Raw genomic sequence first — 18415 nt, 5'->3', positions numbered from 1 at the left:
GCCAGCAGCCGGAGTTGCTTACATCAGGGCCCACGAATCTGCCTTCAATAGTTTAATTTTCTTGGGTTTTTCTTATGTCTTTAGGAAATTGTTTTCTTAACATAGCCTGCTTCACCATACGTATCCCAGAATCTCCTTTGCTGTCTCTTTCCCCCCGCTTTGCAGCCTGGCAGAGCCACGTCCCGGGGGTGCACTGGAGCGGCTCTGCGGCAGCAGGACGAGGTGCCGCGCTGACCAGCCTAGCTCAGCTTCCAGGGAAGCTAAAAAACTCTCTATAACATTTCCCAGATGTAGAAGACACAATTTAAATTCTGGGTCCAATAAATAAATCCGTCTGGGTACAGATTCTCTTTTAAGGAAGCTTTCCAAAACTTTTCATTATCCCTACAGGAACAGTTATTTTGTAGCTCCTGAGACTCTGCAATTAAAACATTATTTTTGGAGCTTGCAAGTGCACTCCTGCTCGCTGCTGGAGGCCCCATCTTCCCAGGCTTCCCTGGTCCCACCGAAGTGGCTGGGACGTGCAAGCCAGCCCTGTTTGCCTCCACGCACAGCAATGCATGTGAAGCTGTCAGGTCACAGCTCGTAGGAGCAGGGCACAAGCTATTTGTTGTGTCCCTGTTTCTGCAAAGTTATAATGTTAAAATTAACTAGGCCATCAGAGAAGATTTGGAGCTAATTGTGACAAATCTGGCTCAAGAGTGTTGTTTCCTATACGCATGTAGAGTCCCCGATTCTTCCTCCAGTGCCCTTTAAAGGCAAAATACCATTTATATGGATAAAAGGACTTGATGGACTTATCCACAGTGAGACCCTCCTGCTGCCGGGGCCCCCAGGGCTGGGGTGCAGGGGGTGTGCTCAACAAGGGAACGGGGAAATTTATTTGTATTTTCCTATAGTCACGTATTTCCCAGTATTTCTCTCTGCTGAAATCTTAACTCAGCTGTGCGAAGTGTGGTCGTCAGGATTGTAGAGCCGACTCCCAACCTCTGCACCTTTGCCATGCAGTCTCCAATGGGAGGAAAAGTAGGCTAAGCCTCACATAAGCTCTTCTTTTTTCTTTTTTTCTCCTTTTTCTGTTTTTGATGAATAGGACCAACAGGGAGTATGTAGCAAAGGATAGATATATAACCTACTTTACTTTCATCTGTGATAGAAGGACCCTTAACTTAGAACAGAAACACAGGATTTATACATGCTTTGTTTACACCCAAGGGTTATAAATAAGATGAATACATTATTACTTAAAGCCGTGGCAGGGCATTTGTAAATAATCAGTGCACCTTCTCTCAAAGCTAGTAATCTTGCAAACCTGCAGTGTTATTTAGGAAGTGTTTTTCAGTTTATATCATGCAGAAATGGTGCTGCTGGGAGCAGGGAGCGTTGCGCGGGGAGGTGTTGGAGGGCTGTGGCCGGGAGCTGCCGTGCCGGGCAGGAGAGCGTTAGATCACAGGTCAGTCCCAGCGCCACCATTTCTCTTGTAGTTTAGAAAATTAGGGAACAGCAAGGCACAGGCTTGATAGGTATTTTTTTCCCATCTCTCTCCATATGTATTAATTTTGTCTTTAATATGCAAAGTAAAATATATCCAAAATTAATATTCTTTTAATTCAGGAGGGGATCTTTAAGAACTAAATGGAGATGTGTAGGCGCTGGTTTAAAATCAATGCCTAAATGGACCGATTTGATCCCTGTGTGCCAAGATCCAATGATGTCAGCTTTTCTTGCAAAAAGTTCTGCTGTTATGTGAAATTCTTTTCTAGCCTTGAGAAAATTATCGTTGTGCTAAATCATATCAGGGTACTGTGGAAAACTCTTGACTGCATGTGGAGGGAAATAAAAAAGAGATTTCTTGTTTTCTCTGATGTTCTGGATGAAGCAGTAAGTATTCAGGTTTTGAGCCCAGGTACTTGGCACAATTTCACTTTGAAGTGTAGTAGATCTCTCTCCATTTGAAGATCTTCTGACCTTAGGCTTAATCAGTCACTTTAATATCTCACCTGCTAATTTAATACCACCCTGCTTATTATATGCTCAGTGCACAGATCATAACGAAAATGGTGTAAAGCTCCTGCGGTAAGCTGAGGAGGGAGCAGGACTTTGTCTTTCTTTCCCTGCTTTCCCCGTGGCTTTGTGCAGGACCTGCTATTGTGCTATTTATCAGCAAAAATTTCCTGTTCTCGCTCTCATTCCTAGAGCCTTTGCAACTTGCCTGCAAGGTAGGTCCCGTCGGTGGCCTGTTTGGCTGCTTACCACTGGGTTATTAGAGAATCACCGCACATCACTTGACATCTATTCTGCTCTTGGAAGGCTAAAAGTGAGCATGACTGTTGTAGTATACTGGGAATATTGATGTATCCTTAGAAGTAGTATTAATCCTCTGACTGTGGCTGTATTTACAGAATATTTTTCTGAGCATCTTTTCTTAAATCAAAGCCAAGGATCGGAACAGTTGAATAGCTATGTAGATGTTATTAGAGGGTTTTTTGTGCATAACTTTGGAGTATAGTCCAGCTACCTTCACTGAGTACAGTCTTACCTCTGCAAATCCTGATGTCCAGGTGGCTTATTCTGATGACAACTAGAATGGCGCATAAATAAGAGAGGAAAATAAATTGCAAATTTACATTATTATTTTGACAATAAATGAAATAGCCTGGAGTGCAGTGACCCTTCAGTGAACTCAGTTATTCAGTGAGATTGAAGCATACTTTCTTGAAAAGACAAAATGGGGCCTGGCCAACTGCAAACTCATAAATTTAGAATAGATCTTCCCCTCCTGATTTACAGCTAATTATTAGAGTTCGTAGGGATATTTCCTGCAAACGTTAATACCTTGCACTTTTTATTAGCAAGACTGTAGAGGCTTTGTCTGCAGTGTAGTCATAGGCAGCCGGGGCAGAGGCATGCCGTGTCCCTCGCAGCGGTCATTGCTCGGGATTCTCGTACGCATCCGCCACTCTTTCACCATGCAGGAGTGCATCTGGGGCATCATTTCTTTAACAAGTAGCCTCCATCTGCTTGCTCTCTCCACTACAGCCATTAGAGGGGTGTCAGGTCTGTGAACTGTTGCTGTTCGGCCAATCCATGACGAGCCTTAAACCATGTAAACATCTGTGGTTGCAGCTAGGGCTTCTTTTGGTCCAGGTTCTTTCCCGTTACAAATTTTTCCGAACATCTTGCAATAACTGATCCTAGAGTGGCACAAACATCTGAAAAGCCATAAGCATGTGTTCTTGTAGCATATTGTAACCACTTTTTCTGGTCTTTTATGTGCAGTGACTAGAGAATAGGACAAGGAATCGGCAGATCTGTGTTATTTCCTCAGTTATTAGGATGCTTCTTATAACATCTTCCCTTTTGGCTGTAAATCCTCATGTCTGTCAGATGAAATAATGCTCTTTATCTAGTTTGAAGAAATAATAGTCATCCTTTGGTTGATCCTCACTGACACTGTATCAATGCAAATCAGTATTGTTGTTAAATGTATGGAAAATAGCAGTTACAGGACCCCCAGTCAAGTGGAGACTATATCCAAAGGCCAGAGGTGGACTCTGTAAGAAAATTTCTCTTCATGTTGAAGGGATGCAAGGCCAGTGCAGAACAGTTTAACCTAGTGGCTGCTTTTTCATTGTTTTATTTTTTTTTCTTTCCTATTTTCCTTCTGGAAAGCAAACCTAGGGAGCCAGTGTTGGCATGCAAAGGACAGAGGAGCTTTAAATATGTTTGTCAAAAGTTGTCCCATGTTAGTTTTCCTGTCTGCAACAAACGTGACTGCCATTTCATAATTCATTAGACATGAGAGATGAACAGAATAAAAAATATCTCCTCTGTAAGAGATGCTGCCTAGCATCCTAATGTGCCTTTCCGTAGGCAAGCTGAGCCACCAGGCACCCTCTGAGGATCAGGATCTCTATGGGGTTTTCTCCGTTTATGTTTCTATCAAGTAAAAGGAAATTTTTCTTTGAGACTTCTAGGTGAGCAAGCCTATGGCACGTTCTTTTACATTATTTGAGTCTGAATTTGCATTTGTTTAGCTGCACATAGTAAGAATGTGCAGCAGAGCATGCTGAAGTGGGGAACGTCTGGGGCATCTGCGACCTTGGGGCTGAGCCATGAAGTGGGAGGGGGCTGTGCCGTATCTCCTGCTGCCAGCACAAGTACTGGTTTCTGGCTATTGCAGAACCACCTGTGATGGGAGAAAGTGTGCAAATAACACATTGTTTTGCTAGGAAAAATATTAAAGAATTCTGAGAGCGAAACAACTCTGTTCGAGTCAACCCGCAGGGAGATGTCTGCCCAGATTTTCCAGATTAAAGTAATAAAATAAAATTTTCTGAGTCCTCGGCATTTTGTCTCAAGCAGAAGTGTTGCTTCAAAACAAACGTCTGAAATATTTCCTATAGAAGGAAGGTAAACAGGCAGCTTTTATGAAATGGAACATAAAGTCAGGGAGGATTTTTTTTTCCTTTCTTTTTTCCTTTTTTTTTTTTTTTTTTTTTTTTTTTTTTGTAACATCATAGAAGGGAGTGATTTGATTTTGGAAGAGAACAGTGAGTGCCTTGCAGATATTGCGGAGAGCCCCTGTTCGCCTGTAAGATGAGTGGCATGAAGGAAGGCAAAAAAACCGCTGGTGGCTGCCTTGTTGCCAGTTTGGAAGCAAAGATCGAATCCCAGCGAGGTGCTGGGGATATAGTGTGCCAGGAGGAGCCATCCTGGTGAGGACAAGCATCTCGTACTTGGTGTGATGGAGGAAGCAGCAAGCGGTCCGAGCACAGCCTGAGCATCCATGACTTCAGCAGCTGCATGTTGGCCAGCTTGAGGAAAAGCTGTGGCAGTCTTTGGGATGCAAGGTAAAAGCCTGAGGAGGAGTTTTAGCCGTGTGGGTAGACACGGTGGTCAGAAAGACTTGGGAGGATTTAAACAGTCTCAGTATGAGAACCCAGATAGAGACATTAAAAGTCCAAGAGGCTTCATAGGTCAGAGATGCGAGTGGCAAGGAGGGCTCACAAGGAAAAGAAGATCTTGGCTCGCATACCAACATACCAACTTACTCCTTCCCTACCCGAGTGTGGCTGGTTGCCGCTGGCTCCTGGCTCAGGCGGAGGAGCTGCAAGCCCTTCTCCCTGGCCGGAGGTGGTGCCTCCTCTGAGAACATCTGGTTTGGGTTCCAACCTCCAGCTCCTCCAGGTACACAGCTCTTCTCCTGGTGTAGCCAAGTTGAGCTTTCAGAGCAAACCCCACCACGAAAACCTGCCAGCTGCAGATACCCCCACAGCAAAGGCCCACCTGAGAGTTTTTGCATCTTGCAAGAATTAAGTGTTTTCTGTGCAGGAACCATCAGGGGAAGGAAAAGTCTAGAAGTCCAAACTGGACTTGCCACTTGGTAGAAATGCAGGAGCGGTACCTTGTTTAATACCCACAGTAATAAATTCCAAGGAAAAGTATTTTCTGATGGGGAGGGAGGATGGGGGAATGGCTAGATGTTTATCTCTAAAACTTTCTTTTTCATTGAAGTAGAAATCCCAGTGAAATTTCTATTCTAAAGGTCAAATTAGAAAGCTTTCATCCCCAGACTTGTAAACCATTTCTCAAATCAGTGACTCTAAAAATTATTCATTAGAACACCAGCTCTTAAACTAAAATTTTATTAAGGTCTGTATCAAAGGGGGTTTTATTCTGAACTGCACAGCCCACTGTGTAGTCTTGACACAACAGCAAGGACATGGGCAGAAGAACTTAATCTTTGTGTATTTGTGAAAGGGATGACATAAACCCCTGCTTTTAAAAAGTCAGGCACAGGTTTTATAGAGACAGTGTTTAGAGATATTAGAGCCATAAATATCAGGAGGCAAATCTTGTCAAGTGTTTCAAGAGCAAAAAGCTTTAATGCTTTTGTGGGTGCTAGTCATCAGTTAAAGTGCTTTCAGCCTGCCTTCATATAGACAGGCTATGATTTCTTCAAACCAATGTCCTCTAAAATCTGAAATTGATTGAGATGCACTAGAATCTCATCTTCAAGACTATTTTATGGGCCAAATTAGCATAGTTTATAGTCTACAGCCAATGAAGTCGTATTATTCCATGGACTGCAATGCAAATGACTTCTCTCTCCATCTGGTTGTGTATTTTGTCCAGGATATGGAAGTATGCTCTGTTGTATGCGGAGAGGTATGCAAATGTGTTGAAAAAAATTTGGAAGACCGCATAGATGCTGTCTCTTGGTAGAATGTTCTTTATTCAGTCTAAACCAGGAAGATTTGGCCAGTCCTCCTCTGGTCAGTTTTTTTGTTCAACAAGATGTCATTGGCAGCCTATTCAGATTCCCCTTAAGATAAGTTGTGTGTTTTTTAATAAAAAGGAAGAAAACCCCTGAATATTCAGAGTTCAAGGACTGAATACAACCTTAAACATCATTCTAAATTTTAGATTGCTGGGACCATCTCAAAATTACAGAAGGGGTATCAGAAGGCAAACCCTATTATGCTCTCTAATTCTTTTTAAGTCATGCTTGAAAATTGACTTTAGGTGTCTTGGCTATACCTGTGTATGGAAGCGGATTGTGCGTTCCACATATATGAAGAGGTAGTTGCCTGTTACCTGCATCATTACTTCCTATTGTATGGGTGCTTTGAAGTTTGTTTAATGTATGCAGTAAAGGTGGTGATTTGTCCACTTAGAAGTACTCTAAATTACCATTGAAGAAGTTTAAGCGTTCTAATTTGTCAATTGTTAAATTACCAGATTCTTTTTTGACCATTCAGTTTCGTGTATCCGCAGTACAGCCAAGTCTCAGGGGTGAAATACCAAACACTGCATGGAATATATACAGTCTAAAAGAGCCCCTTCTATGCTGATCCAAGGATTTGTTGATAATCTAAGCTGAAGTATTAGTAACCTAATCAAAGCCTTATTGTTAGTACAGTTGCAACGATACCAAGTCTAGAGTGCACAGTCTCCAGTTGCTGCTGGTTGCAGTAGCTCTGCAGTTGCAGTAATGCACACAGGCTGGCGTGCACAGGTATCATCTGCCCTTTTCCCTTTCTGTGCTCCTCCGGGATGTAGGCTGGGTAGTGCCAGCTTTTTCAGAAGGCAGCTGCAGCCCTTTGCCTGGAGTTGCTGTGTTAGGAGAGCTTGATGGTGGCGGGGGGCTTCCCCATGGCTGAGACTGACTGTAGGTATTTTCATACATTTGCTACTACTGCTGTATTACCTGCTTTTTCTTCACTGATTTCTATCTCTTGCTGTACTATCTCTGTGTTATATAGATAGAGTTCTTGCTCATGGTTCTCTTTGTTCCAGCCAAACCCGCTTTTGCTCAGCCTTGGGTTGTGTTCCTTTGGTGAGGAGGAGCTGCAGGTTTGCGCTGGCGCCTCGGAGGGATCTGTTCCCATCCCACAGCTGCACCAGCAAGACCTTTGCAGTTATCTCATGGTTGTATTCGTGGGGTCCTGCGTCACAATCCCGAGTTTTTCCTTCAAGCACATATATCCTCTTTCAAGGTTCATTGAATTTGTCACTCTGTAGGAATAATGATCCGTTTGAAGATACAGATAGACATAAAGATATAGGTATTATGCTTCGGTAGCTACTTGCTGTTAACGATGACTCATTAGAGCAATATCACTGATGTGTTATCAAACTTGCTTTACAAAACTCTCTAGAGATAGACTTTAAGTGAAATATAGCAGCATAAAAGCCACTGACTTTTTTTTTCTTTCCTCTAAGCCTGAGTATTAGTCATGTTTTCTTTTGGAAATTAAAATTCAGTGATGTATAAAGAAGTGATTGATGTAACAAAACCAAAAAGTGTGGTTTTGTTAGAACGTAGTAGTAGGAAAAATAGTTTTGTATTGGTTATACAGGGATAATAGATAAAAACAGCATTGACACTGCTTTTCTAATAATTAGGAAAAAGAACCCTTGAATGTAATGACAAAGTGTTCACTAATGGTGTATGAGTTTTTGACAGTATGTCATCCAAGGCGATGTACAGCAGTGCTTACCTCTCTGCATGATATAGTCACATAAATTGGCTTTCTGAAAGGCAGGCAGACACCCATCACCATGAATTTGAATCATTTACCATTCATGTAATTTTCTATAATATTTCGGGATTTAGTAGTTATGAAATAGCCCTGTTGCATAGAAAGTTCTCTCTTAATTTCAGAACCGGCATAATTACAAAAGCATTTTGGATTCTAAAAATACGCTGCACATTACAATAAAAAAGCAAACCATGGAAACCCTCCTCCGGCAAACAAAGGCAGGCAAAACAGAGCTTAGCTTTCATAAAAAATAGGGATCTCTCTGTCAGATCACCAATGACCTGAGACTTGCAGCCTCCTGAGGGAAGCCTGCTTGCTCTGGGCTGGTTTCCAGGGCACGCCGGGTTCAGCAGCCGAGTTATTTCCAGTTGCAGCCGATAATGGGAACCAAGCAGGCCCGGCGTACGGGCACGGTAACCGCCCCACTTGGGCAGAGGGCTTAACGACAGCACAGTCCACGGGGCTGTAAACAAGAAGGGATAGTAATACCAAAAGCAGACGTCAAATCTCACGCTGCCCCTGCCCGCGGGAACTTGCGGGGAAGTGAGCAGATAGGAGCTTGTTCACTTGCTCGTACTTCAATGTCATCTGTGAAATATTTCTTTACAAGAGCAAACTTTGATTTCCAGGACTTATCTAGTGGTCACTTAGAAAAATAATTACCAAATTTCATAAACAAAATACAAACCCAAGTTAGGTCCTAGTAAAGGACAAAAGGCTACAGCTCTTTTGTTTTGCTTATAATTGAATCTTCTTTGCTCTGAGTACTGATCGCTGCATGTAAAACTTGGGGAAACTTTTCATTACTCTGGCCTCAGTTGGATAATTGTTACTATGAAAAGCCATATGCTTTTGATTAAAATTTCCATATGCCATTTACTGAGACAAACTACCCAGTCTTAAGGGGCTTTGGATCATTTCAGATTGTTTAAGCTGTTGTTAAACCACATTTGAGGTTTTGGAAGGAGGTCATTCATTGCAGCACTGTACCCAAACTGAAAAGCTGATGGGGTTGACAGCTGCTGCAAGCACCTTCTGGGCTTTTGAGCATTTCTGAGCAATAAGCATCTATATCAGACTGGTGTCGCTTGCCAGTACCTGCATAAGGCATATCACTAAACGTTAAGGCAGAGTTTTAATGGAGGCTACAGGAAAAATCTGGTAATGCAAGAAAAAGACATTCAAATTCACATTAAAGGATGGGTGTTAGCATACACGTGCCAATAGCATATCACACTCCAGTGCATTTCTGCACCAGATGTCAAGGTTTTGTGCAAATATTAGCTAATTAAGTCTCATTTGAGAGTCACAGTTTAAGTACTTGTCCTTAGAGATGGGCAAACTTTGTTGCAGAGAACTTAAGTGACTTTCCCAAAGTCATGCAATCTGTAGTACAGTGGTGTCTGGTACAGATCACTGTATTTTTCACAGGTTAAACGCATGCGGCTTTATACTCACGTGGGTCTGTTAAGTCTGATTTAGAATTGCTACTATGGAAATGAAGAAGTTTAAATGGCATCCTCGCTTTTTCATTAAATAAGGTCTGAGTAACTGGTAGTCTCGATAACCTGTCTGCACTCCTGTTAGAACTCCCTGTTTTATTCTCATCTTTGCACTGAAAACATTACTAACCATGTCCTCATGTGATGCTGGGGTTACTGGAGCTTATATAATATTTTTCATTTTTCAGTGGAGTCATGCTTTAGTGCTGTGTGCTCCCAACAAGCTTTGGCAGGACGCTGACCTCCAGAATTGGAAAGCATTAATACATTTCGTCCTCAGTGGTTTCTCTTAATCAGTTTTGACAATTGCTTTCTAAATAGAGAATGTCCAAGTTAAATAGGAGAAAAACTACTACGCAAGTGTATTCTTATCCTAACAGTTATACAAATCTCTGATCTTGATTATGTGAAGTCATGCATTTAAAATAAAAGCCTGATCTGCGAGTCACTCGTTGCTACAAGCGAGCTAGCATTTCTCCTGCAGACGTACGCTGCTTTAATTAGTTAGGGTAAGTGTACATCCTTCCTGTCTGTGCTGTGCTGTGTTGTTTCCTTTTTGATCCTATGAATAGAAACACTATTTTTTCATGGTTGTAGGCTGCCCAACGCCACCCACAAATCCCCAAGCTGTTGAATGGATATACTTTCACCAAAAGCTCATACGGGGATCCTGGCTCTAACAAGAAGCAGTTCCTATTTGTGTAAGCGGTCCTCAATTCCGGTTGTGTTTTATTTGTTTTGCGTATGAATATTTTTCTTGAAATTAAGGCTCCTTTCTTATTTGATCTATGCAATGATAGATCCCTGTAATTGAAGCAGTTCACACCCTAAAAACTTTAATTAAGTCACAAGGATGCCTTCATGCTAAAACTTAATGAATTTATCACTTCCAGGCATTGTTCTGCTTTGTCTTGTCTCCCTTCTGTTTACTAATGCTCATTGCATTATGTCTAACATTTAACTATAAACTCCTGAAATGGTTGGGTCTTTTATTACTATTACGAGGTATTTAGAACCCCATGGGGTACTTAGTAATTAATCTTAACGTGATTATTTTCACATTTCTTACATGCTGTGTTGCCAGGTCCCAGGCAGCAAACCTGTGGGACTCTCAGAGCTGCTGGTGGGCATCAGGCCACCATACTGTCACACTGGCTTCCAGCCGCCCTCCTGCTCCCCAGTATTTCATGCACCTGAAGGCTAGGTGTGTGCAGTGACCTGCAGCGTGCCTTCCTCTTTATCACTGGTCATATTATTTTCTGCCAGCTGATCCCTAACTGAACTTGTCTGCTTGAGTGTGATAAAAGTGTAGGTGGGGTTTATACATGTTCTACAAAGGTGGTCTTGATCTCCAAGCGTCAAGGATGCTGAACCCACTGCTCTCTATTGTAGTTTATTCCAGCAGCTAATCATCATCATTCGTAGTACGTGTAATTTCTTATCTCCATTTCCGTGAATTCAGCTTCCTACCACAGGTTTTTGTTACATCCTCCACTGGGTTAGCAAACCAAAAAGGAATGGCATTGTCTCCTCATGACTGTGCTTCTGCATGCAAACCAGACGTGTCTTGCTTCTGTTTGAGAAAGTAGTGACCTATTTGAGGCTTTTCCTGCCTTCCTCCCAAATCTGAAATGTAACAAGAAGGAGCAGGAAACCAAAAAAAAAAAAAAGGTGAAGTATGACACGGTGAGAAACAGCTAAGTTGAGGCCAGCCCTGCAGCAGCAGATGCCGAATAGCCGTGCCATGTCATGGGGGTCATCTGCTTGGGCGCAGTGGTGGGTCCAGCAGCCGGACGTCTGCAAACCTCAGATGTCCAGTGTCACCTAATTCTGCTCAGGTGTGATTTCCAGTGGAAAGAGAGCTGGTATTGAGGGAACTGTGGAGCTATGGTATTCCTGCTTCAAACCTTCTTCCACAATAGAAATAATTGAGCTTGCTGGCTTAATAAGGCTTCTGGCATTTTGGGGGGCTTGTTTGGGTTTCTTTCATTTCATTGGCAAATAAGAACAAAAATCCTCATATATCTGCCAGGGTCTTTGGGCTCAGGGGCAAGGCAAAGTGGAACTTAATGCTCTCATCAGGGGAGACACATGGTCAAACCATTTACGCTGTAATTCAGTCATTCTGCAGCATGGATGGTTTGGGTTTTTTCCTCCTCCTTTTGCTGCCCATTGATCTTTAACATCAAAAGTATAGAGAATAATTTCTTACCTTGCCTGCTCTCCAGGGAGGGGTAGAGAGGCACTAGGCAGCTGTGTTTCCCTGGAAGGAACATAGAAAACATGGGGAAAGAAGCGTCAGAGTGCTGCTGCTGCATTGAAGTGTCCTGCGGGGTGGTTTCCAGCAAGTGCTTTTAACTTCTGTTCAGCAAGTGGTCGTACCTCCATGTATGGGGAATTCAGCGGTACAAAATTTCAGTGTAATATTGGGCACCCATTTGAGCAAAATTTTGTAGGAAAGGTTTTAGAGAACCTCTTGAATCCACACATTGTTGGTCTGTATGCTTTGTTCAGCAGTGCTGATATTGTTCCTAATTTCTTGGGAAAGATTGTAAGGTGGTGTTTAAATGAAGTTTCTTACTAATAAAATCGTGATCATATTATTGGTAATTCAAGTTACAATTTAGGTATCACAAAAATAAATTTGAAGTGTGCATTTCAGAATGCATGAGCATAATCAGTCTAATCAGTTTGATGAGACTTTCTTACAATTATCTTAATCTTGTTAGTTTACTCAGAGGCAGATTTTAAGTGCATGCGTGAGGCTTTTCAGAACTGACAGTTGACTTTCAAAGCTTGATAGTTTGCACTGCGAGCAGTAGTGGTGGATGCTCTGCTTTGTTTCCTGCCTCCAGTTGATTGTGACCGTTCCTCAGTCGTTTCCTAGTTGTTCCTCCAAGCAGAGACTGGTAGCAATATTTTTCCTGGTAGCAGTCCTTTTCTCATCATAAATATGTAGCTATGTCTTTCGTCAACAAGTAGGGTTATTTCTGCCTTGCAAAAAAAGTTAAAGGATGAGATTTGCATTTACACTGTTGAGTCATGCACTGCCTCTCCATACTACAGTAATCAAGAGTTGCTGGGTCACCAGGCAGGTGGCTGTTTCTTACAATTAGTAATGAAAGACCTTTCCCATTCCCTCCCCTGCATTTAACAGAATTCCCTAGAGCACTGGATAAGTAGGCTCACACACGCAGGCTCAGTGCTGGTGCAGTTTTTCTTTCATCTGTTCCAAAGCAGACCTGCATATGGGTTTTTTTAAGGATCCAAGCCTGAAAAGTGAATTATGTATCATCTCTAAAATGTTTTGTGTATGTATATGCATATGGCATAATGTATGAGTTCTATCAATGTGGAAGAAAATATAAATAGCTAAATTGAGATATGGAGAATTTTCCATTAAATATTATTTAGGACTTACCAATACTTATGCAATTTTCTTTCTAGTCCATATATATGTATATAAAGGATCTGTTGTGATGATTGAGACATGTTTTGCTTTTAATTTACTTCTCCATTTATTGGAAATAATATTAATGTAAAAATGTTTCCCAATACCACATTTATTCCTTCTGGCATTATTTTGGATTTAGGCTATTATTCTTCATGTGGCTGTCCTCAGTGAGTACGGGATCCGATCTTGTGCCTGTGTGCAGTCAAAATATGTTTAAATCTATGGGACTGGCAGGTGGCCAGAGGAATGTAATAGTGGTTCCTGAAAAGTGCCATTCCACCTTTTTTATGGAGCTTAGGATGGAAAAATTACATCCCTCTATTTTCATTGCTAATGGGTTATCTTCTGTTTTCCTTCTGTCTTTTTTCTTCCTAGGCCAAAAAGGACAGGAGGACAAAGAAAATCACCTTGCTCAAAGTTACAGACTTGGACTGTTACTCAAGGCTGGGAAACCATGCTTTATTGTTTCCCTGTGCCTACACGGAGTCTGAACGAATGGCTCACACTGGTGAACCTGCTGTTAAATTGATACCTGGGTTAAATTTGGATGGGGTTTATTCTCAAGTGTAGCTTTGAACCTCCGGTGTGAGCCCATTTTTTGCCCAAAGGGTTTGATAATGCAGCAGCCTTACACCTGATGGAAAGGGTTTGGGTAGGCGCTGCTGCTGGCCCTGGGCTTGGGCAGCAGAAAGGTGGGAGGGTAGCATTTCTGCAGTGGTTTTGTTTTCACAAATAATTCACTGCAGTGCAGCAGGCTTTTTAAGTCCCCACAATATTTATCCCCTAGAATACAGGTGAAAAAGCTGAACTAATAGAAGAATAAGATCCAGGGAACGATGCAACATGCAGCATAAGGATATGGCAGAACTTTGCTGGAAATCACATGCTGACTACTAGTGTTGGAACAAATTGTTACTCACTATTTCTGGTGTAGTTCCACTTTTGCCTGGATTTTGCCCTGAAAATGGCATTAGTAGGAAAGGTCCACAAAAAATGTTTCTAAAATGAAGCAGTAACGTCTTCTGATTTTATTTCATTTATTTGAAGTATGCATGCCATGCTTCCAGAAAACATTTTCAAGAGAGGATAAAAATCAAGGCTTAATTTTTCATCCTTCTAACCTTATAATGATGTTCTACTAGTTCCTGCTGTTAAGTGTTTATCACCTGTTTGTTTCCTCTGGTTCCCAACTGCAGTGACAACAGGTTTGTAATCACCAAGCCACAGCTCATCTATACTGAAAGCCAAAATAAATAAAAAAAGAAAATTGAAATGCAAGGGACTGTTAAAAGGCTACCAGTTATTCAGTGCATTAGTGCTCCGGTGTAGCAGCGGCTGGCACTGATCGTCACTTGTGCCACTGCCCAGCTCACAGTCACCTCGTCACTTAACAGCCAGTTTCTTGAATTTATTGTACAAGGGGAGAAGAGGGGGAGTTGTATTTTTGCAGTGTGTGGCCTGTGAAGAAGAGAGAGGTGGAAGGAGGAATTATCGAAGTGCCGTGTGGCTAACATACAGCTATTAGAAGGGACTTCTTTATGGAAAGGAAGGGTTTCTACACATGGTTTGCAGGGGCATCAGTAACAAGTCTGCTGAAGGGAAACAGACCGGGTTGTAACATAATTGCTTGTTTAAGGCAGTAATTACTCATAAATTCATACAACAAAACTCTTCATCAGCATTACAGGTTGCTGGAGATTTGTCTGGGTAAATCAGCCCCTGTTCCCCTCTAGCAGCTCTGCAGCCTGTGGAGACACTTACTGCTTCGGATGCACATCAGCCTCCCACTGCCCCACATTCCACCCAGGTCCCACCAACCCACCTTCCAAGCTGATTGTCGCTTTGTTTCTATGTCATGCAGCAAAGTCCTGATGAACCTTGTGTCCTTCTCATGAGGAGAAACCATTAAACTCCCATTAATTAAGTTCTTCCTCTCTTGGCAGATCTTGAGAACTTCAAGACCAGAACAAGAAGCACGGTGTCTGTCCGCCAGGGCCAGGGCATGGTGCTGCTGTGTGGACCACCACCACATTCTGGAGGTAAAGTGGTTTCCTTCTCTTGCTTTCAGCACTCAGCAGCAGTTTGCAAGGTTGTCATTCTCAGGAGAATCACCTTCTTCATTCTTCATTCTAGGAAGTTTAAAATGGCCCACCTTAGAGGAGAAGGCTGTGACAGTGCCAGCCTGACTGAATGGGTCATGCTGTGTGGTCCTGTTGACTAAATGCATTGGGAGATCTCTGGTTTGGATGTAAATGCAGAGAAAGAGCCTAATTTTTCTGCAAACAAGTATGTGCTTTAGGAGATGAACTGATGGAAACTAAAGCAATATTTTGCATATATAGAAGATTTGGCCAAGATCTTGTGCAACTTTTAGAAGCCTTTCTGTATGTGACCTGGGTGTGTCTTCTGCAAAAAGGTTGAAGAGTGCTGACAGAGCAACTTATGTGCATCATCTTTTCATTATTTTTTTTCAAACACTCATTATCGCTGCTTTTGTCTCCTGGGTACTTAGGATCCATTAGCAATTGTCCAGGTCTCATATGGTTATTTATTTCTGGAATGGCAATACATTTTCTTCCTGCTGCTTTTATCAGAGGGAGAGTGTTGTAGGAGAGGAGGAAAGAACGTGCCAGCAAGTTACATAGGGATGCTGAAGACACCACTGTATTCACTGCTGGTGCTCACACCTACATCTGGTTTTCTGGAAACCATAATCTGAAGGTCTAGGCAGAATGATGGAGAAACTCTACTACTACAGAGTTTTCCATTCCCAGAGGAGTAAGGAGGGAGGCAGCAGAGCTGCTACCTTGGACTTTCAGATGGTCTGACCTTGGCCTGTTCGGGAGCCTGGTTGCCGGAGTCCCTTGGGAGGCAGCCCTGAAGGGGCAAGGAGCCCAGGAGGGCTGGGCATTCTTCAGGAAGGACATCTTCAAGGCGCAGGAGCCGTCCATCCCCATGTGCCAAAAGATGGGCCGATGGGGAAGACCGGCCTGGCTGAGCAGAGCCTTGGCTGGAGCGCAGCGGGGCAAGGAGGGTTCATGCCCTGCGGGAGAAGGGCCGGCAGCTCGGGGCACTGCGGGGTGTTGGGAGGTTACGCAGGGAGAAAATCGGCAGGGCCAAAGCCCGACTAGAACTTCACCTGGCTACTGCTGCAAAGGACAGTAAAAGATGTTTCTGTAAATATATTGGGAACAAAGGAAGGCTAAGGAGAATCTCCATCCTTTATCGGATGTGGGTGGAAACACGGTGACAGAAGATGAGGAAGAGGCCGAGGTACCCAACGCCGCCTTTGCCTCAGTCTTTAATAGTAAGACCATTTGTTCCCCAGGTACGCAGCCCCCTGAGCTGGAAGACAGGGACAGGGAGCAGAATGAAGCCCCACAGTCCAAGGGGAAATGGTCAGTGACCTGCCACACCACTGGGACACACGCAGCTCTGTGGGGCCAGGTGGGATCCCGCCCGGGGGGATGTCGGTCTCTTCTCCCACGCAGCAAGTGACAGGACAAGAGAAAACAATCTCAAGTTGTGCTGGGGAGGTTTAGGTTGGGTATCAGGAAAAATTCCTTCACCGAAAGGAGGTGGCCAAGCACTGGCACAGGCTGCCCGGGGATGTCGTGGGGTCAGCAACACTGGAGATGCTTAAAAGATGCACAGATGTGGCACTTAGGGACATGGTTAGTGGTGGCCTTGGCAGTGTTGGGGTTAATGGTTGGACTCAATGATCTTAAAGGTCTTTTCAAACCTAAATGAGTCTATGATTCGACGTAGCAAGTACTTTGCAATTTGCCTTAAAGAGGATGATATAAATGTTTAGCAAATACAAAATGGTTCTTTCAATTTAGCACAAATTTATTTTAATGTGCCAGTCCTACGTTTGCTGGCTGACTTCCTGAACACCTGTTGCCTTGTTACATTTATATCAAAAGCAGTGTTAGGAAGGGAATCAGTCGGTCATCTGCCCTTGCTGGATGCCATGTCAGGCGTGGAGTGTGCGTGCTGGATGAGCCCCATGTGCCGTGCGCTGACTGCTGCCACGAGCAACCAGCTGCTGCAGCTGGCTCTCACACGAGGGGCTTGTTTGGTACATCACAAACAAGCGGTGGCCTTTTATGGGTCTGTGTTCCTTTTAAAGAAATTTGTGATCCTGTTTTGAAATCTGTCTGTCCTCATCAGCTGGATGAAAATTGCCATTTGCCGTTAGGCTGCTTTTAGTGCTCAGATAGGAAGAGACAAGTGCTTGAGGAGCTTCTTCGCTTGCATCTGGCTGGCTGCAAGCATACCTACCCACTTAATTTATTCAGTTAGGACCTCTCTTATCTTCTGACTTAGATGCCATTTTCCCTTTTATTTCAGATATTATCATAAGAGTTTCAGTATCTCAGATTTCTGGTGTTCATTACTTGAGGATTGTTCTTAAATCTGTGATACCAAGTCTACAGAATCACTCATTATCACAGCATCTAACTTTTATGAGAGTGGCTCTTGTAGTGTCAACTGTTCCCCAAAATGATGTGCCCTCTGGTCTGCCTGGAGGCAGCTTGCCCCTCAGCCCCTGCAGGTGGGTCTCCATGCCGCACCTGATGAGGCAGCTGCCAAGGATCTGTATTAAAAAAGGTATCAAAAACCATGGAGACAGGTTGTGGCTCAGCTACAAACTTACTTGCAGTCTACAGCACTGTGTGTGAAGCGTCATTTTTAGCATCATTTCCATCGTGAAGAAGGGAGGGGAGATTTGGGACAGAAACATTACAGTCCTTAAACCTGAGTTTTAAATCTGAGAGCCTTCAGCATGGGGCTGAAAAGCGGCGCTCATCCTCATCCTCCCCCAGACTTTGTGCCCCACAAAGGTGGATGGTATCAACAGGCCAAGTTCAAGAAGGCCTGGGGTGGCTGGAAACGGAGCTGCAGGGCTCTGAAGAGCTGTGGCATGAGTTTTTATGCCCTTTTTCAGTTAGAAGAACTAACCTCACCTGCACAGCCATCTCCTGCTGGCACCCACAGCCGTGCGGTGCTGCTTCCCGAGCCACAGGCGGGTAGGCTGATATCTTCTAGAGGGACACAGGCACTGCACAGGCGAAGCAGGAATTGTGCATATTTGTCTCCTTAGCAAAACTTTGCTCTGTGGTTATAGGGAGTTTTCTGTTTTGCTGCAAGAAGACTGCAGCATGAACACCTTGTGTGGGGATGCAGCACTGGTGGTGGCTGGTGTAAGCAACGAGAAGGACCTTGTGGTAGTTTGTTCAGGTGATTCAGGGGAAAGTTCTGGTCTGGGTGTGTCTACTGATGGTACAAAAACACTCCAGAAAGGTGCTGGTGTTATTTCCAGTTTGGGTTCAGTGTGTGGGAAAGAGCATCTTACAGTGACCGGGAGGTAAGCGTGTTTCTGGTGCTCAGAAAGGCAGAAAACTGAA

General features: G+C 43.4%; 1 protein-coding gene across 6 annotated transcripts in view; it reads left to right on the top strand.

Annotated features, from left to right (window-relative positions):
- The window catches only part of CNTN4 (contactin 4), a 336631-nt gene that overhangs the window by 215692 nt on the left and 102524 nt on the right, over positions 1-18415 (top strand). For all 6 annotated transcript variants that reach the window (XM_040593681.1, XM_040593676.1, XM_040593679.1 and 3 more), the window contains one exon: positions 14948-15043. In XM_040593681.1, the coding sequence (XP_040449615.1) occupies positions 14948-15043 (96 nt within the window). The remainder of the gene's footprint in view (positions 1-14947; positions 15044-18415) is intronic.

Source organism: Falco naumanni, chromosome 4, assembly GCF_017639655.2.
Source record: "Falco naumanni isolate bFalNau1 chromosome 4, bFalNau1.pat, whole genome shotgun sequence".
Classification (NCBI taxonomy): Eukaryota; Metazoa; Chordata; class Aves; order Falconiformes; family Falconidae; genus Falco; species Falco naumanni.
The sequence above is the reverse complement of the archived record's forward strand: the minus strand, read 5'-3'. Positions and strand labels throughout refer to the sequence as shown.